At 34.2% G+C, this 22625-nt stretch overlaps 1 protein-coding gene across 1 annotated transcript in view; it reads left to right on the top strand.

The window, feature by feature from the left end:
* Positions 1-22625, top strand: part of Cnbd1 (cyclic nucleotide binding domain containing 1) — a 285819-nt gene that overhangs the window by 245051 nt on the left and 18143 nt on the right. The window contains exons 12-13 of the mRNA XM_048358771.1: positions 6906-6971; positions 21810-21869. Of these exons, the coding sequence (XP_048214728.1) occupies positions 6906-6971; positions 21810-21869 (126 nt within the window). The remainder of the gene's footprint in view (positions 1-6905; positions 6972-21809; positions 21870-22625) is intronic.

Below are 22625 nucleotides of genomic sequence, written 5' to 3'. Positions count from 1 at the left end.
GTTGTTCCTGAATGTCAGTAACATAATTTGAAAAGCTGTGATGCAGAGTTTTGATATTATGGTATTATCAGAATAGAGTTTATAGAGTATCTCTTATGTTGAGATGAGAAATTTTTAGATAAACAATTATTATAGCTTTAATTCTTAATATTTGCTTTTTTAATTCATTGAACTTATAATTATGATGCAATAATTACTTTAAGTAAGTTATGTAGAAAGCAGACCATATAAAGTTGTAATATATCTTTAAAACATTACTTTTATTGTAAAGATGAAGGAGTTACAGTTACAAAGGTCAGGTAATAAGTACATTTCTTTTTTTTTTCCTTTTTGCCAATCTTGTGGCTTGAACTCAGGACCTGGGCACTGTCCCTGGGCTTCTTTTGCTCAAGGCCAGCACTCTACCACTTGAGCTACAGAGCCACTTCTGCCCTTTTTCTGTTTATATGGTACTGAGGAAGTGAGCCCAGGGCTTGGTCATGCTAGGCAAACACTGTACCACTAAGCCACAACATTTAGTTTTGAACAATGTCATCTCTACTCTCATTTTTCCCAATGTTTTCCCTCCCCACCCATATTGCATTGTTCATTTTCAACATAGTGTCTAGTGAGTATTGCTGCTGAATTAATTTATCCTTTGTCCCACTATTTAGAAAATGTTTATATGTTCCAAAATTATAATTGGACAAAAAATAAAATAATTTAAAAATACTAATGTAGAGGAAAATATCAAATCATATCAGAGTGCCTTGCTTGTTAAGTACACAATATTAATCAAATATCAAAATCAAACCAACCTAAAGATTCACTGGGAAACTTATAGTTACAAAACTTAATTTTATAATACTCTTTTATAAAATTTTAGGCCACATTTCTGGATAAAGTTTAGGATTCAATAGTTTTAGAAGGACTCAAGTCTATACATGCATGAACATAATCTTTAAAGTATATAATTATGTTGCTTTTGCTGATGAATATTTATACTCTATTGTAAAAGTTTGCCTAATTACAACAAATTATAATCAATGACAACTGATGAATTCTGTATTAGAGTTACTGAAAATTTCATGTTGACGTATGTGTGTGTGAGTGTGTGTGTGTGTGTGTGTGTGTGTTTGTATACTGGTCTTGGGCTTTATCTCAAGGCCTATGTACTGTCCGGGAAAATTTTTGTTCAAGGCATATCTCCATTTTTGCTTTTTAAATTTTTACCTTCTAATTTTATTTTTGTGGGTCATGGGGCTTGAACTCTGGGCCTGGGTGGTGGTGTCTCTATGAGCTGGTCAGCTCAAGGCTAGCAATCTCTCACTTGAGCCACAGCTCCACTTCCTGTTTTCTGGTTAATTAAAGATAAGAGTCTCACAGACTTTTCTTCTCAGTCTGGCTTTGAACCACAGTTAATTAAAGATAAGAGTCTCACAGACTTTTCTTCTCAGTCTGGCTTTGAATCACAGTCCTCAGATGTCTCAGTGTCATGAGTAACCAGGATTACAGGAATGAGGCACCTGTACCTGGCAACCTATTTTTGTTTTTTGATGGTTAATTGGAGATAAGAGTTATGTGGATTGTCCTGTGGAGGCTGCAGGGTCCTTAGATCTCAGCTTCCTGAATGGCTATGATTGTATGTGTGAGCTACTATAGCTCTATTTCAAGTCAAATATCTTCTAATACATTATTTTCCTGTATTGGTGGTTTATTTTATTTGAGAAACTAATTTCCTTAAAAGAAATCTCTTTTAAAACAACTCATAAAAGAGGAAGTCCTAATGTAAGTAATAGCTGTGCTCTGAAAATATGACTGTGACCTATGTAAAAAGCACTGAAATATTATCATTATTGTAAGTACTTACTGTGACCTTCATTTGACTTGCTCTATGACACTGTGGGGTTTTATTTTATTTGTTTCTTTGTTTTGGTAGTTATTTCTGATAGTGTATCTTGGTTGATTAATGAAAACATTTTAGTAAAGACAAAACTCTAAGAATTTTTATTGTTATCACTTCATTTGTATAATGTGTGCAATAGTGCTATAAAAATAGTATATTAAAGATGTAGTTCCTATATCATGACCCGAATATTATCACTTTAGTCAAACAAACCTCAGTGAAGGCTTTCATTATTATTGCCAGCATGTAGTTCATCAGACCAGTCCAAGATAAGTATATTTCATATAGTGGACACTTGCTACAAATAGAGCAATTTTTAGTTTCTCTTCTTGAGCTCAGAGAAAGGTGAAACTCCAGTTTGTCTTGCAGTTAGGTTGCAATCACTTAAGTAACTCTGGCTGCGAGAATAGAGAGAACTTCCCAGTGCCAGGCCATGGAAGATCTGAACTTCCATGATCTCAGTGCTGCGAGTAAAATAGCAAAATAACATGAAAGAAGGAATCTGGAGGCTGGGATTCTTTTCTTGGATGGAGCTGTGCAGAATAGCAAAGCCAGGAACATCTGTGTTAGATTTATGTAAGTGACAAATAATCATTTGCTGAATTAAGCAACCAAGATATTGGCTTTGTTTGTTATAGCAACTAACAAGTGCTACCCTGAGTCATACAACTGGCAAACAGTTTCATTGGTGTTCTTTAAAAAGTAATATTTTCCAAGTTAGGACATGCAATGAGTGTGCTATTCATGATTATTCTTTAATTTTTAACATTTAAAGCCTTCTACACAAGATAAGAACTTGAAGGCACAGTTAAAAATGAAAATATATGCACAAAGAAATTACATACACCCAAGTCTTAGAAAAAGTTATTAGAAAAGTTTGGGACAGTTTTGTTAGAAAACTATAATATTTACATAAGATGGCAGCAATGTAACTCCAACTGTTTTTTTTCCCTAATCAATGCAATTTAACGATACTCTGATAGCATTTTGTAAAATAATATAGCTCAAAGCTTAGTTAAATGTTTCATAAACATTAGTTTCCTATAGTATAGTGTTGAGTATCTGCTAACAGAAAAATAAAGTTTGATATGCCTCAAAATGAAAGCACACAGGGCTTTGGTGGCTCACCCTTGTAATCCTAGCTACTCAGGAGTCTGAGATCTGAGGATATCAGTTCAAAGCTACCCCCATCAGGGAAGTCTATGCAACCTTATCTCTATTAATCACATAAAAATCTCGAAGTGGTGCTGTGGCTCAAAAGGTAGAGTTCTAGTCTTGAGCAAAAGAGCTGGAGGACAGTGCTCTCCCTCCCAGGGTTCAAGCCATAGGTTTGGTAATAACAAGCAAATGAAAACACATATGCATTCACACACGCAAGAAAGAAAGAAAAATGGGAAGCAAGTCATTCAAATTAGCCTCTGTATATAATGTCATAATATTCCCTTGAGAAAAAGTAGAAAACCACTTATAAATATTCATAGACAACAATCAAGTTCATGAAGATGCTAAGTACTTAGAAAAAAAGGAAATCCTATTGAAGTGCATTTCCTTTCTTAGACTGGATTATCTAAGAAGTAGAGCTGTGTCATGCTATCATTTGGAACCGCTCTGGAGAAACACAATCAAGACTTTAGTCTCTTTTTAAAATGAATCATGAATCCCTTTACTCTGACTTCTACTCCAGCTTCAACAGGCTAGAGTATATGATATTTAAATTGTATGCTCTTCAAGAACTACTTATTTATCTTTCTCTAAATTCCCAGAAATACATGTGTGCAGCTCACATGAGCTTTAGCTTATGCCTAAACTTGATGGGTATTAGGTTTGATTTGTTTGTTAGTTTATGCCTTGTTTGTACAAATATATCCATAGTATGAATATCTGTGTTTAATTGTGTGCTTGCCTGACTATATAGTTAATGAACAGATGGAAATCTTCATATTCTCTTTGAAATATGTCAAAACAATTACAAATGACTATCATTTGATTTACTATATGAATTTTCTGTCACTAATCTTTCTCTTGTTAGTATCAACATTTTTCTAGCAGTACCTGAAGTTTGATAGAATCACATTTTAAAATGGCATCTTTGCCATCTAACCAGAAACATCATATGCTATCTCTCCAAAATTTAACTTTTGGTAGCTCAATAAATCCAGATATTTATCATTTCCCAATATTTAGAGGCTCACATGCACTTTACAGTAAAAATACACCAATTGTTGAGTGTTTTCTTCTCTGAGAAAACCTGCTAACAGCAGGACTCTGAATTACATCCTGCAGAACCTCTACTTTACTTTTTCAGATGTCCCTCCTGAGGTCTTTCTGAAACTACAAAGAAAAGGAAACAATTCTTTTATGATCACCATAATTACTGAAAAGGGAACACATGGTATTTTTGCACCCATATCAACTTTGTAAAATGTTGTTGTAAAAATGGGAGAAATATTTTGTGTGTCATAACCTGATGTAATTCAGAAATGTTGTAATGACTTGAGACAGGGGAGACAATATAATATGAAATGAAATCCACTTATAGAGTGACCACCCAGTTCTAGACATTTTCTTTAAAAATGTTCAATTACTGTACATTTTATATGTCATAATAATAATTTAAGCACTCCACAAATAGACTCTTTGTTTTATTTAGCTACCTATTCTCTTCTCTAATTTGTTTGAATTTTTAAGTGATTAAATGCACTATCATGAACTAGGTAATATCAGGTACATGTAAACACAAAAGCAGCAAGAATAATAATGCTAACATTTATTATGCCAAAATGATAATCATATATTTACAATTATGAAATTAATGGAAAATGTATGTCACATTAAATAAGCAAATTAAACAAAAATGCATCTATAATTTAGAACCTGGTAATTTTCCATTTTTTACCATTTCATCAAGCTATACAAAGTGTGACTAAAATTCTAGTCATGTTTGTTGATTGATTTTCATAGAATTTCTCAATTTTAAAATTATTGCATGATAATTGCATGTCAAGTAGATCTCCTGTCTGGATTGTGTGAGATAACATGAAACTTGTCTGGGGTGGTTAGTCACACTTCAATAATAATCACAAACATTTATCTTGGCTTTTTGTACCAGGCCTTTTCATGTCTGCATTCCACTCACAGACCTCATAAAAGATTTCTTTGAATCTAATTGGCTGAGGTATCCACCTTTTATTTAGTACAAATAATTTTGTAAATATGGAAAAACCATTCATCTTTTCTCAATAAAGAATATTTTGCTAAATTAGAATCAATCTGGATGCCCATCAGTGGATAAATGGATCAAGATAATGTGGTTTATTTACAAAATGTAATTCTATGTTTCTATCAGAAAGAATGGCAGTGTCCCATTTGTTAAAAAAAAAAATGGAAAGAATTGGCAAAAATTATATTAAGCAAAGTGGTTTTCCTGATTTGAAATAATTAGAATGTGCCTAAAAATCTATAAGTAAACTCAATGGATACCAAAAGACAAAAAATAAAATTGGGCATGATAAACAGGACTCTAGACATTCACACTGTTAGACCAAAGAAGTATATTATTAGGAGAGGATACGAGGGCTCAATAGCTATGTGCATAAGATCATATGAAATGATGCATATCAAAATGAAGTCCAAGAAAAGGGAAGTATAGAAATGGTGGGATAGAGGGGGAAGTAATTCAGCAGTAATATGCAGTAGACACTATGCTGAAAATGAACTATACAACTTGGGGGGAAGGGATATTGGGAATAAACAAACTGGGAGAAAAAGGAGGGAAGAAATGACACCGTTCAAAAAGAAATCTAATAAATTGCAAAGCAACTTATTCAACAATTGAGTAGGTGTTGGAAGAAACCTCATTTTAAAAACTTTATTACACATTAATATTTATTATACGTATATGTGCATACATATATAGTACATATACTATATATACTAATATATATTATTGGTTGTGGGGCTTGAACTCAAGGCCTAGGCACTGTCCCTGAGCCTCTTTGTGCTTAAAGACAGCAGTCTATCACTTGAGCCACAGGACCACTTCTGGTTTTTTTGAATGGTAAATTGGAGATAAGAGTCTCAAGGGGATTTTTCTGCACAGACTGGCTTCGAACTGTGATCCTCGGATCTTAGCCTCCTGAGTAGCTAGGATTATAGGTGTGAGCCACTGGCTTCCAATGTGTTTTATTTGTATATTGTTGTATATATTTATGAAAATAAAAGTGAATTAAAAATACCTAATTAAAAGTAATTCTATTATGTTGGTAGGAAAGAATGACTCAATGATTCAAGGATATCAGTGAATATTCTGGCTTCATCCTATGTTTTCCTTCAGCTATCTTCAGTGTGTTCTGCCCTATTCTTAGCTGTGTCTTCCCTTGCTTCTCATGATTATTGTGGTTGAAACATAAAAGGAAATTGTGCATCTGGATTTTGTTTTTGGTTTACTTCCTAGAACGTTAACTCCCCAAAGAGAATCAACACAATTTCATTTTAAGTCCCACTGGTTAGATTTGGGTGGAGTAACCTTCTGTACTCCATTGAGCAATAAGAATCACATATATTCTCAAGCATGCTCAAATTTGATAGTAAATTATATGCTTACTCTTGATTTGGGTTACATGCCTGTCCTTACAAAAAAAAAGCAATTAACTAACCTTTTCAGACTCTGACATGTAAAGTGACTCTGTCAAGGTATAAGGAAATGGCATCAGAGTGTAAAGAAGTGACAATTGTTTTATGTGAAATGCTACACAATTCCCATTTTATGATTGAAAAGTTCATTCAATATTGAGCCACTTTCATTAAAATATTTTTACTGTTTTTGTGGGAAGATTTTCTGTGAATGTGAATTTAGGAAGGAAATACAAGTGAATTAATTTTATTACTAGGGAATTCCATTTTTGTCATTTGCTATTTTGAAATGCTGATAAAGGTATAAGTAGTAAGTCTTCAGTTTATTTTGTAAAAAGAAAACATTTTTGGTGGTATTATAAGAATTTTCTTTCATTTTTCTCTAGACTTAGATTATGTGACCAGGCAACTTATGCTCCAAACAGCAAAACCAACTTTTGGCCATCTAAAAGAAGTAAGAAAAAATTTAAATTATAATTAATATTGCTATTCTTGTAATTAAGTATAAATATTTATTATGCTTTAATATGCAGTAGGTTTACTAAAGTAACTACAATTTTATCTCCTATCGAGGAAATAATAAAACAGAAAAATTATTATTCATTGGTTTACATGCATGGTTCAATTATACTTGTCATATTTTTGGTAGCATGGATATTTTGTCTAGAAAAACTCATAATATGATTCAACCCAAATATAACTATGCGAAAACTTAAAGAGTTTCTCGTTCTTTCTTTTTTTTTGCCAGTGTTGTGGCTTGGACTCAGGGCCTGAGCACTGTCCCAGGCTTCTCTTTGCTCAAGGCTAGCACTCTGCCACTTGAGCCACAAGGCCACTTCTGGCCGTTTTCTATATATGTGGTGCTGGGGAATTGAACCCAGGCTTCATGTATATGAGGCAAGCACTCTTGCCACTAGGCCATATTCCCAGCCCCTTCTCATTCTTAAATATAAACATTTCAATAAAGATTTCAAATACTGTTGGTAATTTCCTTTGCTTTTAGCTTTATTATATCTGTGTTATGAAGAGGAAGTTTGTAATATACCTTATAAGGCCAATACCTTTGTAATAGACCTTTATAAGGCCAATCCTTATAAAATTTATATATAGAAGGTACTTGCTGAAGGCAAGTCCACGCTAGAGTGCTTAGTAACCTTTACAAGGACTGTGATTAAAACGTTGAAGAATTTTACAATACAATGGAGAATGTGAAGAACATGGAAGTTAGTAGCATTCCAGATGGGTCTGGGAAGACCAGATGTTCTTATGGTATTGCTTTCATGGAAAAATGGCAGTGCCAAAATGGCCTAACCATCCCTGAGGCCACACGTATAGAGCTAGTGTTTGTAAAACGTGACAGTGTGAAGTGTGATGTGAGGAAACAGTGAAGAAATCAAAGGGAGAAGGAAATGGATTGGCACATGAACCACACAAGATCTTTGAGGACAAGCAATACCCAAAGGGAATTTTTATAAACTAACTTGTTTATAATGTGATGTGAAGGACAGCCTCACCCTCTGTCTCCTAACAAAGCATTAGTGAAAGCCACACCACTTCCTCCAATGCTTTCAATGTTGCCTTATGGTGAAATCTAAATGTATGTGAGTCCTCTTCCAAGACCAAATTGTATAAAAAGATGAATTCTCTGACCCCCAAGAAGGAAATGACATCTGGGTTCTATTTTGAGAACTCATCTGGAATTTGTGAATTGAGATGTAGATTTCAGCTTTTGTGGAATTAAACCAAAATGGTGAGTGAGATGGGTCCTTCCTCACCGTGGTGGTCAGAATATGCATGATGGTAGCTGAACGTGATCTAAAAGAGGAGAATATGGGATGTGCATTAGCAAGTCTTAGTACTACTCATTAGTACTAAAAATAACCACTTATTCCCTGTGCCTAAATTCTATCTCTGTTGGCTTAAGTGGAGCCTTGCTTGACTGGACCAAGATGAGCAAGGGGAAATGACTGAGAGAAGATGCTTTACTTAACACCTGTGCCATCAGAGAAGGAGATAAATATTACTTCACAAGAGGCCATAGAGACATCTCAATGTGGCCAGTGTAAGCCAGGAGACAATGGTATTTGGTTATTTCAAGTAAATTTTAATTGGTGTTGTCTTGGAAAAAATATATACATGGACAGGCAGAAAGACACACACACACACACACACACACACACACACACACACATAATTGGTGAGGGAGAATCTAGATGTTTTTCAGTGGGAAATATGTCAGTAAGAGAATGCAATTTACCAGTTGGTGAGTGTAACAGAAACTGGTTGGAAGGCCTGAATAACTGGCTATGCTGTCACTTTCCTGAAAATAAATCAGAATTTATCAAAGAATGTGACATATCACATTCAAAAGACAGCAGAAAAAGCAAAGAGGAGTATAGGGAAAATCCTAGATTGGAAGTTTATTTGTCCAAAGAGAGATTTAGAAGAAGCTATACATTTATAATTTAGCTCAAGGAGTTTACAATGTCAAATTTGAAGTAAATTTTTTACCCCCTCTTGAAATCTTCAACTGTTTGGTAATGATTTCTCTGAGAATAGATTATTTTTTGGTATGCTAAGAAGGAGGAAGTGCCAACTCAGTCTTCCAGTGCAATGGAGACAAGAACCAGATGCTCCATACTGAGCCAGCTACATCTGTGCTCAACACAAGAAAAGAAAATGAAGCATCCTTTATTCTGGCATTGTATTAGTGATCATGCAATGGTTCACTTTTAACTGTGTTTCTCACTGTGCTGTTTTATGAAGATTACCAAACGGCTGTGATTTTCTGAAGCCTTCTTCAGGTCTAGTCTTCCTCATTGCCAGAGGTAGTATTATTGTGTTAACTATGTTCACTTAGTTGGGCACATGAGCAGATAATATGTCCCCTTAACCCCAATTTATTACTGTATACAGTTTATTCATGTTGATGAGATATGGAATTACTTTGAATAGCTTATCAAAATATAGGATTTCACACATAGGATTTTTTTGCCCACATACTTTTAAATCTATTTTTTTACTTCTTTTTAGTTTTCAGTTATTTTTTGAATGCACGTGCTTATGTATTTATTGATTTTTTTGAAAAAAATCAGCTCATAGTTTCTCAAATAGTACTCAGCTTCATTTTTCTTTTCTCTGTAAACACGTGTGGGAAATCTTTACTGCATGTGTCCTTATTCACACAAATTTTTACATAACTCATTACTTTCATCTCTACTCCATTTATAGAGTTTTAATGGTTTTTCTTTCTGATGACTTTTTTACCTACCATGGTTTCTTTTTTGATTTCAACAAATATTATTTTAAATTGGCTGTTAAATCTACACATTGAGTATTTACTTTTCAATTATATAGATCCAAGGTCAGATAACATTTTCCTTTTTTAAAAAATGGGCAGTGTCTTTTCTCCTTAATCATTTTGTCACACATTTTCAATTCCTTGCCTATTAAATTTAGTATCTGGGTATTACACATGTAATTATTCTATGTTCTACATATTTCTATTACATAGACTTGCTTGTTGCTATGACTTTATTTCCTATTGAATATTGAATTTTTAAGAATAAAATTTGTGCAGACTTCAGATGATATGTTTCTTGTGATGGGATTTTCAATTATTGCTTAGGCCCATGGAGTGGAGAATGACTCACTTTAGCCACATCAGGGAAAATAGAGACTGAATTACAATGTAGTGAGACTCAGTCCACTTCATCTATATTCATCCACTTCATCTATATTATTTCCCTTGTTGTCAGTGGAATTGTTATTCTTCATTTAGACTGTTACTTGAAGAGTTGTGACTATAATTTTTTTTTCTATAGGAAAGTAAAACAACTCAGTTTCCCCTCTCCCCATGCAGTCCCTAATTGAAAGGGAGTTGAGCAAGGGTGATCTTGACTTATTCAAGTCTGATTTATTTGCAGACTGTTCTCTCCTAGTCAAAAGATCTTGTTGGTGATCAGCATTAAATAGCATATCTTTTCTTTTTGAAATTTAAATTTATTGTCAAGGTTATGTACAGAGGGGTCACAGTTACATAATAAGACAGTGAGTACATTTTTTGTCAAACTTGTTACACCCTTCTTCATTTTTCTTCACTTTCCCTTCCCCTCTATCCACCCCCACCAAGTTGCATTCATTTTGAACTGTATTGCTGTTGCACTGGCTCACCCGTTGTCCTTTGTCTCACTATTTCGTTGCTCCTATTCCTTTCCTTAATTCAGATAAGTATATATACAACATGCAGGGTACCAAAATCAAATACTGTGACAATAGGGGCCTAAAATATAGGGGAAAAATGTAAAAACCCAAATAACTCCACATATGCATTAAAAACAACAACAGACAAACAAAAATCTCTGTTTCCATATCTTGGAGTTCATTTCGCTTAGCATCATCTCACATGATGATATGTACATCGCTATTGAGCTATTGTGATCTGCTAGGCCTATCCTAGACATATACCAACTGGTACAAATGAGGGAAACCATGGAATCTATGTTTCTTTATGTCTGGCTTACTTCATCAAATATGATTTTTCCCCAGTCTTTTCATTTTCCTTATGAATGAGGCAATGTCGTTCATTCTGACAGAAGCATAGAATTCCAGTGTGTGTGTGTGTGTGTGTGTGTGTGTGTGTGTGTGTGTGTGTGTGTGTATCACATTTTCTTGGCCCATTAATCTACTGAGTTGGTTCCATGCCTTAACTATGGCAAATAATGCTGCAATGAACATGATTGTGCTGGTAGCTCTCAGGATAGCCTTATTTGTGGTCATTTGAGTGGAATGCCCAGAAGTGGAAGAGTGTAATAGTGTTCCCTTTTGGCCACATCCCTGCCAGCATCTGTTATCAGATTTTTTGATAATGGCCACTCTTACTGATATAAGGTGGAATCTCAATGTTGTTTTGAGTTTCCTTTCTTTTATGACCAGAGATGTTGAGCATTACTTCATGTGTCTTGGTCATTCTTATTTCCTCTTCAGAGAAGTCTCTCTTTAAGTCTTTATCCCACTTATTACTGGAGTTGTTATTTCTTTGAGGATTTGTTTTAGGGTAATTTAGTTTTTTGAGTTCTAAGTATATTTTAGATATGAGGTTGTTGTCTGTTGTGTGGCTAGTGAATATCTTCTCCCAATCTATATGCTTTCTGTTTATGTTGCTATCTATGACCTTTGCCATGCAGAAGCTCTGCAGATTAATGCTATATCATTTGTCCAACCTTTGTTTGATTTGTTATGTTCCTAGGTCTTTATTAAGAATGTCTGGACTTGTGCCATGGAACCCTAGACATTATGGTATTTAACAGAAACAAACACACAAAATACCAGCTTGTCTGGGTCACAGCAAAGGCAGCATAGAGCAAATCAACCTGAGGAATACAGCATGTTATCGACACTTAGAACAATACTTTTTTCCCAGATGATTGGTGTTAAGTAAGTAGAGAGGTGATCCCATTTAGGAGTTCTGTGTGAAGCATTGCCCTAGTATGGAAAGCCCAAGGTTAAATTATATAAACAGGATTAATATTGATATAAGTGGAACCTAGAAGTAATTTGGTGTCACATTTTACAAAAACTTGATCTTTGTGCAGCTGCATCTCCTCACTTCACTAGGATTCCACTGAGAATTTTGTCATTTTGATTGAGACAAGATGTCTCTATGTAACTGGCCTTAAGTTTGTGATCTTTGTACCTCAATCTCCTCTGTTTTGGGATTGCCCTATGTGTAGCTTCCATTGAGATTTCTTAATAGGGCAGGGGTATATAAAATTTGTCACAGAAAAATAATTGATGAAGAAAATTGTGGATGTGAGTAAAAGAGGGGTGAGGTGCTGGCTACCACTATAGGTTATTTTCTGCAGCACTTTCAAACATATACATGGAAGTGATGCAGTTTAAAAATAAATGAATCCAATATAATGTCTAAACCCCTGTGTGACAATGGGCCTTCTATGTTTTTAATGGAATAACTATACACCATAAAGACTAAAATCAAGGAGGCTCCTTCTATTAAGATCCCCAAAGTCTTTATATGCTGCATTTTCTATTTTCATCTTTTCTTTTCTTTTTTCATCTTTTCCTTTCTTTTGACCTGAAAGAGCTTTAGTTCATTAAACTTCTGGGCACAAAGCTTGGGACATCTGTGTAGTGGAGCCTTTTGTAATTGATATGTTAATTAAAAATGACTTTTGGCTTTTAGCATTTTACTGAGTTTTCAAAATACACATACCCTATGGCATTTCACAATGGGTGTTGTCATATAAACATACAATATAAATAAACAAAGCAAATCATTTCTTATTGCTTCCGGACTTCAAATTTACATGATCTAAGTGTAAGTGCTTTCTTTTACCTTGCTCGGGCCAGAACATTCTGGGATTTCCTCCAGGATAAAGATCAGCTCTGTGGGATTCATGCATCTGTCACATCTGGACTATTTCAATGGAGCCTTGTCAGTGAGCACAGGGGCCATATGAAGGTTGCAGATTTCATAGGATGTGTCAGCCTGCTCATATATTACATTCCAAATACCAAGTATCTTACCCAATCCTCTACTTTCTAATGCAAGTTTCTGGTATGTTATTTTTCTTACTTACACCAAATATCAACCACAAAATAGTTAGAATGAATTTAAGTCAAGCTATTATCATTTAACAATCTTGTGGAATGCCGGAGAAAGGAGACTGCTGGCAATTCGCTTGACACAAAGAGTTAAAACAAAGATATATAGCTTGTGAGAAGAGACAGAACTATCAATTATAACAGAATGTAACTACAATGAACCTACCTGACTATGCACATATCCTATTGGGATTGTTGCTCTGTTTTCTTTCTAACAACTATCTAGAAGTTGTAATTTTTATCTGCTCTTGGAAAATGTTTCAGTGACTTTAAATTGCTCTACAACAAACTATAGGATTTTTTCAAAGAAAGTTGATTATATTTTACAGATAATTGATAGACATAGATCTTGATATAAAGTATTTTCCAAATTACTGCTCAAGGTTTGCCCTCTCTATTACTTTCTTTTCTTACTCCTCAAACCACAACTGAACAACAGCTTTCATTGAGATTTCTTCTGCTATCTTCAAACACAGTTGCAACATATTTTTAAATTATTTAGCCACCATCAATCTCTTCCTCTTCCATGTCCCACATCTATTTAAACAGTTCCATAGTTGAATCAAACACATACACACACACACACACACAAACACATTTTATTTACATGAATATATATTTCCTTTGGGTCTAGATTACACATATGAGGGAAAACATGAGTTTTTACCATTTAAAAAATTCAGTAGCATTGTGTTTTAATTCATAGTCTTGAGTTCACATGCTTGTTTGTTCAGCTAGTGATCTACTACTTGAGTCAGACCTCAAAACCTGCGTTTTAGTAACTACTTTAGAGACAGAGTCTGACAAACTTTTCTGCCTTATCTCTTCCCTTACTATTTAAAATGTTTTTACCCAACATGAATTATTTTAAGCTGCTAGCCTGCTGGCTTTTGTAACTATGTATTTGCTTATTCTGTGTTCTCTGCCTTGAAAATCCTTCCATTTTTTAATTTCTGACATTTACTTTTCCTCCATTATAGACTCCAGTTTCTCTTGCAATAGTGACTATGCTGACTTTTTCACTGAATACCTTCTCCATTTGCTTCCATATTTTTGAGACATTATATTTATTGGGACACTTTAGCATGTATGCTTGCCTGTACTTCATTGGATTACAAACTCTCTGAGGATAAATATAAGGCTATGTATTTAGTTCCCTTATCTTTGTGAATGCATGGGACATACCAATGTACATGTGATAGATGTTTATTTCCTACATAATGACATTCTTTAGAACTGTAACTAAGAGGAGTTTTATTAGAAGATATATAAACAGATATGTGGATGTAGATAATAGATTAGATAAGTAATGTTGCTTACACATAAATGATTTCCAATAGTTTAGAAAGACTTGTATAGATTTAGATAATATGCACCCCATACACTTTATCATTTAATTGATACGCTGATTCTTGCAGACTAAAGTTCCAAGTGACTTAACAAGAAAAAGCCCATCGATGATTCAGAATGTGTCACCTTTTACCATGTCATCTTCTGTCCTTGACTATTGTGTAAGCGCTACTAATGCTCTGTTGCTTAAAATCTCCCCAACTTGTTTCTTTGGGTATGGCTCACTTCACTTCGTATAAATTTTTCCAAGTCCTTCCATTTCTTTATGAATGGGGCAATATCATTCTTTCTGATAGAGGCATAAAATTCCATTGTGTATATGTACCACATTTTCTTCATCCACTCATCTACTCAGAGGCATCTGGGTTGGTTCCATATTTTAGCAATGACAAATTGTGCTGCGATGAACATTGTTGTGCTGGTATCTTTAGTGTGGTCCTACTTGTAATCTTTTGGATAGATGCCCCAATGGGGCTACTGGATCTTAGGGAAGCTCTGTGTTTAGCCTTTTGAGGAACCTCCATACCGCTTTCCAGAGTAGTTGAACAATGTTACATTCCCACCAACAATGTAGTAGGGTTCCCTTGTGGCCATATCCCTTCCAGTATTTGTTGTTGTTAGTTTTCCTGATAATGGACATTCTTACTTGGGTGAGGTGGAATCTCAATGTTGTTTTGATTTGTATTTCTTTTATGACAAGTGATGTTGAGCACTTCTTCATCTGTCTCTTAGCCATTGTCATTTCCTCTTCAGAGAAGTGTCTTTTTAGGTCTTTCGCCCATTTGTTGAGGGGGCCTTTGATTTTTTTTGAGGAGTTGTCTTGAAGGAATTAATTTTTTGGGGTTCTGCATATATTTTAGATATGAGGCCTTTGTCCGTTGGTAAAGAAACAAGGACTCTATGGTTCTCCTCATAGGGAATAACTAGTACATGTTTAGGGTAGTCATAGAATAAGAGCACAATAGCCCAATATCTATGCCGTTAGGAACACATAAAACGATGCTAAGTGAAATGAATTCCACGTTATTGAAACAAGTGTTATATCCTTGTTGTAATTATTTTCCACATGCCATGTGAAACTACCTTTTTTTCTCTTTTATTCCTTCCCTGTGGTTTCACACCTGCTATCACTGTATCTGATCTTAGTACCCTGGATACTGTCTGTATGTCTTAGAACTAGGGAAGGGAAAGGGAATACCAAAATCAAGAGACAAAGGCAAAAAGACAAACAATTCCAAAAGCAGTACTTACAAAACCATTTGGTGTAAACCAACTGTGCAACTCATGGGTACGAGCAGGAAAGTGGGAGGGGGGAGTTGGGGAAGAATGAAGGACATTGAACAAGAAATGTACTCACCCCTTTACGTATGAAACTGCAATCCCTCTGTAATTCACTTTGACAATAAAGGAAAAAAAGAAAAAAAAATCTGCACAATTTACCATCTTATTTTACACATGTATTCCTTTGCCTAGATTCTTACTTTTTTTTTTTTTTTTTTTTTTTTTGGCCAGTCCTGGGCTTGGACTCAGGGCCTGAGCCCTGTCCCTGGCTTCTCTTTGCTCAAGGCTAGCACTCTGCCACTTGAGCCACAGCACTGGCCGTTTTCAATATATGTGGTGCTGGAGAATTGAACCCAAGGCTTCATGTATATAAGGCAAGCACTCTTGCCACTAGGCCATATCCCAGCCCTGTAAGTTCATCTTTCATTCCTGTCCAAATGAAACTTCCTCTCTGAAGTTGCCCGTGGAGTTCCCTCAGCACTTTCACCTTCCTGGTCCACACCCGCAGTGATAACTCTGCTTTCTCCCACCTGTTCTGTATTGCCTTTGTCCCTTGGATATTCTTTGATTTTATTTCTTTTTCTTTCTAATTATATATATATATATATATATATATTTTTTTTTTTTTTTTTTTTTTTTTTTTTTTTTTTTTGGCCAGTCCTGGGCCTTGGACTCAGGGCCTGAGCACTGTCCCTGGCTTCTTCCCGCTCAAGGCTAGCACTCTGCCACTTGAGCCACAGCGCCGCTTCTGGCCGTTTTCTGTATATGTGGTGCTGGGGAATCGAACCTAGGGCCTCGTGTATCCGAGGCAGGCACTCTTGCCACTAGGCTATATCCCCAGCCCTATATTTTGTTTTAATATAATTTAATGAAGTGCAAAAGCAGTCTCTTCCTTTTTATATCTCTAAATTCTGTTAAGATGTTTGATGAGGTAACTGTCAGGGTCAAATGGACTACCTATCATATTTTATGTAATAAAGACTTGATTTTTCATAAACTCTTGAATGCCATTTTGTAATAAAACTTTAATATTTTGTTTAAGTTGATCAGGCTTCAAGCAGAACATTCTATCAAAGACAGCAAATGTCTGGGCTGGGGATATAGCCTAGTGGCAAGAGTGCCTGCCTCGGATACACGAGGCCCTAGGTTCGATTCCCCAGCACCACATATACAGAAAAACGGCCAGAAGGGGCGCTGTGGCTCAAGTGGCAGAGTGCTAGCCTTGAGCGGGAAGAAGCCAGGGACAGTGCTCAGGCCCTGAGTCCAAGGCCCAGGACTGGCCAAAAAAAAAAAAAAAAAAAAAAAAAGACAGCAAATGTCTTCAAGCAATGCATCTGTGGGTCACTTTTGTGTTATAGAATATTAAAAGGTCACAATCCACTAATATTCTCTCATATGAATTAGCATTTAATTGATTTAATTTCCTTTCTTGAAACTTCAGAATTATATTTGTCTTTCCTGAAATCTTTGTGATGTACTTACGAGTTAATTTACTTGACAGCAAAGCTTTACAAACCCATGTTTATGTTATCATTCAGCTTCCCCATTGAACTTTTCAATGTCTGTCAGTAGTTATATACAGTGGGAGTGTGCCTGTACACAGTTAGAAGCAGGAATTCTAATATCCATTGCATGTACTTTTATGTTTATGAAACTTTTGAGACAGGATGTGTATCTATTATCTTGACAAAGAAAGTAATAAATATAATTTTTTTTAAAAAATAACTATTTAGGACAAAAAGATTTTAAATAATTTTGGGTTAAAATTATTATTTATTCATCCTTTTTATATAGATTGTTTTGGAATTATAATTTATATGTTCAAAGGATGAACTATACACATGACAATTAAATAAAATGAATATGTACCTTCTTATTTAATACTATTTTCTTTCTAATAAAACACAATGGAACCATTTTAATGGAAATACACATATACAGAAATATAAAGATATATATTTTTTGATGATTAGGTATTTATTTCCACTTCCCAACAGAAAATGTATTTAGAAATATAAATAGACTGATGTGCATAAAGAATATCCATAGTTAATCTAATATAGTTTAAATGTAAATTTCAACCCTCATTTTACCTCCTGATCTTTTTATAAGTAAGGTATGAAAAATAGAACAGGATACTAGCAATTTTTCCTACTCCTACCTTTATTTTCATAGCAATAAGTTTTAATTTAACTGTTTCAATGTCACATTTATAATGATTGATAGCATTCCTTTTTTTAGCCTTACTATTCATTATTCTCTCCTATATCTTTCAACATATCTTTTCTGATTTTGGATTTTTTGAAGAGTTTGTATCGCTTAATGTTTTTATGTGCTAAAATGTTTTATTTTCATTTCATAGTTGAATTCTGGTCTACCTGAATAAGTATCAACAGCTTCAAATATCACTTGATTGTTTCATTGCTCATTTTGGAAGACAAATTATCTGAGTCTATCCTAATTTTCTTTCAAATAACTTAGTTTTCTGCTAAGTTGAAGCTTCTTTTCTTTTGTTCTTGGGGTATATAGTTTCGTAAATATAATTCTAAATCCAATACCTTTTTGAGGAAAGTTAGGCCAATCATTTTGGTTAGGATTGTGCAGATAAATGTAACATAGACTGATAAAAGCACTTGATTGAGTTACTATTTATAATGCACAACTGGAACGCTCAGTAGATATACTGACATTCCAGAAAACACCTGAAGGTATTAGGTAAATACACCACATACTTATTTTAGGAAGAATGTTTCAGAAATAAACAAGAGCAAAGAAAGTGTTGAGAACATGTCAGTCAAGTTCCAGGAAGAGAAAAATGTGCCAGTAAGACTTGAATGGAAATAGCAAAAATAAAAATGGAAGGATATGAATTCAGGAAGGTAATAGTGGCAGGGGAATATGGACACCTCATGTTAGTAGGGCTCATTCATTGCTCTGTTACCTCCTTAGGGAGCATACAAAATGAAGTTTGAAAATCCTTCAGTTCGATTACATGTTTGTATCTTTATCATCATTCTTTTCATTTGACTTTCTTCAGAATTTTTTGATGTATTGAGATATAACTTTTATTTAACCTTGCAGCTTACAACAATTTCTACAACAATTGCAGCTTACAATAATTTCTATACTGTTAGTCAGAGCATTGATTTTAAAAAATGTAGCATTCTAAATCCTAAGAAAATAACAAATATCCATTGTTCCTCTATGGCCTATCAACTAAATGCTTAGCCAGCTCTCCATAGCACTGTTAATAGGTGGTAGAATCTTCAAGGAGTGGGGTCTAGTGGGAGGAAATTAGGTCATTGTGATGGGTCCTTGTTAACAATAACAGAACTCTGGAACCTTCTCTCCTTTCTTTCAAGCCACCTTAAAGTGATCAGTCCTTCTCTATCAGCATTGCCTGCTATGATATTCTGCCTTGCCACAGGACCAACAGCAACAGGGCCTAAAGCCCATACACTGAAACCATCAATAAAATAAACATTTAATACTTTAAATGGTTTATATCACATATTGTTTTCCTAGCATTAAAAAAAGTTAAGCTCTTCACAACAGGAAAATAAATTAACAATATATGGATTATTCATACAGTGGGCTACAAAGTAAACAGATACATGGATAAACATGGATTGATGTTATACAAAACTCGAAACACAAAGGGCCCTATCATAGGATTTACTTCAGTAAAATAGTCAAATCATACTCCCTGTGATGGAAATGAGTAAGTGATCTCTCATGAAAGAAGTTAGGTTGAAAAAAATCATGAGGGCATTTCAAGGACAAAGTACCCTTATGTTATTTGTGTGATGGCAAATTAGTACAGTTTTCAGCTTCTACTGAATAGAAAACTTAAGAAATATGAAATTTCATTGTGTGTAATGGATGTTTCAGTTGTAAAGAATATTGTTTTCAGCACTGTTTATGAAGTGGCTTGTTAGAGTGAAGCCCTAATTCACTTGAAGATGTCTATTGCTTCTCAAACTAATTCAGGTTTGTGGGGAACTGCCTGGGTATAAGGAAAGTGTCTCCCAAAACAGGATATAAACAATTTTTTTTAAAAGATGATTTGTACGTTTTCATCCTTTATATAGTTAAAAACATGTTTCCTGGACACCTACCGTTTCAGCTACTCTATAAACCGGAAAGATAAATAAGGAGGTGACTCTTACTTTCACAAACCTAATGGGAAGAAAATAAACTCATTGCATCAGGTACCCTTGCTGGAATGAAGCAAGGAGAATCCACCTGGAAAAGTTACAATCACATTAATATAAATTGAAAATGGGTATGAAGGAAGCCATTTGTGGATTTTATTTTTATTTTATTATGATGGTTCAGATATATTAAAAAGTATTATAGCCCTGTGGTTAGTGTGTTATTTACTTTAAAATAATATGAAAATGTGAAAAAGTGATTATGGTTTTAAAATTCTTGTGGCTCATTACTCATATTTGGAACAAAGCACTTTTGGCAGAATGAGGCTCTGGGAGGGTATCATTATCTAATCCATGAATGAAATCCTACTCTTACAAAACCTAATGAGGCTAAATGGAAATCCTGGGTGCACTGGTCAACGTTCCTCACACGTGAGAGGCTTCAGGACTTCCACTCCCTGCATATGCTTAGTGTGTCACCCTGGACATCTGCTAATGTTGAACATCTGTTTTATGTTTTCACTGGACTGCCAAAAAGAGAATGGGGTCATTAGTTGTTCTACAATGTGAACGTATCCAGAACATTACCCATGTATGAGGAATAATAATGTCAGGAAGGCTATAACCACTAAAATTAATTCTAAAGTTTGCTTCACACTGAGAGTCATTACAGGCATGATTTCAAAAGAGATTGCCAAACTATCTCAAGTCTCCTAATAAAAACAAATGTAGCTTCATACAACATTTATCATCCAAGAGTCATTGTAAATTGATGTTTTCTGAATAGTAAAATAACTCTAGTCATAAATAAGGTAAGATACTTATGTGCCGGAGAATTATCTAATGTTTCAATCATCCTTAGTGTATTTATGTTCACTTATACTTGCTAAAATTTTTAACCCTATGACTTATCTTCTGCTAGTTTATTTAATTTTCACTCACAATCTCATTATAATTCAGTCATATTGAACAAACGAAAACTACCATGTGAAAGATCACAATTAAAGGAACTAAACTGTTGTATGACAAATGCCTTTTATTTCCTTATTACTGATGGCAAAGTATGAAAACATAATCACTTAAGTTAATCATTCACTGAAAATAAGATACTATCATAGATTAAGATATGACTAGTTGGAGTATAAATTAGTGCTCTCTTTTCTTATTTAGAAAATATCCCTTTATGTGTATGTAAAATACGAGATTTAAACTGCAAGATACAAAATGTTGCTATAAGTATATGGTAATAAGCGCATTGTGGGAGATTTCTACTAAGACAGTTGTTTTAAAATTTATATATCTCTCATGTAAACATCTGCTCAATATATATACAGAATGATATCGGCTTACTGTATACATAATTTGTATTTTAATGTGAAAATGTACCTACACAGAAGAAATGGATCACTGACCGTGTTACACAGAATTGTAGAAATCATATTGCTTAAAAGTTCACTTAAGAAATGGGGAAAAGTCCATTTTTACCTATCTTCTTACTTTGTTTTAAAAAGTAATAGTTTTGTTAAAACGTGAATGCTGAAAAAGACTATGAGGGTGTGCTTATGTTTCATCTTATAACAACATAAATAAATTATTTAAGTATGAGAGTTCCTTAATAGTATCAAATATACTATATTTCCAGAGATGTTATCTCTGGAGGAGTAACTTTGCTATTCATAGCTGATGCATTTCTCATAGTCATGACTTTTTGTTAGGTGTATATTCAATTGTTCTACTACTGTGTTCCAATTGTCATAGTTCTGTGTTCAAGGTGTACTTTGGTTATAGATTCAATGGTTTGAAAAACAATGTGTACTACTTATTATCTTATGATAATAAAAACATTGTTCACCTGATCAATCTAATCCCTTGATTTTTTGTAGGAAGATGTCAAATATGAATATATACGAAAGGAAAAAGAGAAGGAATGGAAGCATGACAAGGTATAATGGGACACATAGCAACATACATACAGGCTAGCAGTCAGTGTTTCTTTCTAGAGAATACCATTGTTTTAAATTAGTAACTTTGGGGAGTATGAACGTGAAGAGAAAATAATTATAATGAAAAAATTTTAAAGAAAATATTTATCGTGAAAAAATGCATCCTCAGTTTCTTCATGTTTAACAGAGTCTTGTAAGACACATAAAATAACTCCATCTGATAATTGCTTTTATGCTCCAAATTAATCCAGCATAATACATACTGTCTATAATGTGATAAGTGCTTAGTGTATGTTGGGTTTTTTTTCCTTCTCCCTTTTGTATAAATTTTGCTATATTATCTTATGGAAGAGGAGACTAAGGACTAGAGAGATGAACGAACTTGATGAAGCATTACAGATAGGTAATATATTAACCAATTACATTAGGCAACTCCATGTGTCCAACTGCAGGTGAAAGGAGTTCTTCAAAACTTTATGATACTTTCTTAGTTTATTGAAATGTGACTCTAAAGAGACAATGTGATTATTTTGAAATATCTATGATAGAAGAAAAAAGAAAGCATGATTTTCATACTGTTGTGGTACCAGTCCAAATATTTGGTACTTTGAAAATTCCAGCTTCCAAAATTACCATAACTATTACCATAAACCTGATTATCTTCACCTATTCTATACCTTCTAAGATACCTAGAGTTCAAAAACCCTCAAAGATCTCGTTCATCAAATCCGTAAATATATTGAGGAGCAGAAATAA

This window comes from Perognathus longimembris, chromosome 12 (assembly GCF_023159225.1).
Source record: "Perognathus longimembris pacificus isolate PPM17 chromosome 12, ASM2315922v1, whole genome shotgun sequence".
Taxonomy (NCBI): domain Eukaryota; kingdom Metazoa; phylum Chordata; class Mammalia; order Rodentia; family Heteromyidae; genus Perognathus; species Perognathus longimembris.
This window is presented reverse-complemented; position numbering and strand designations above follow the sequence as displayed.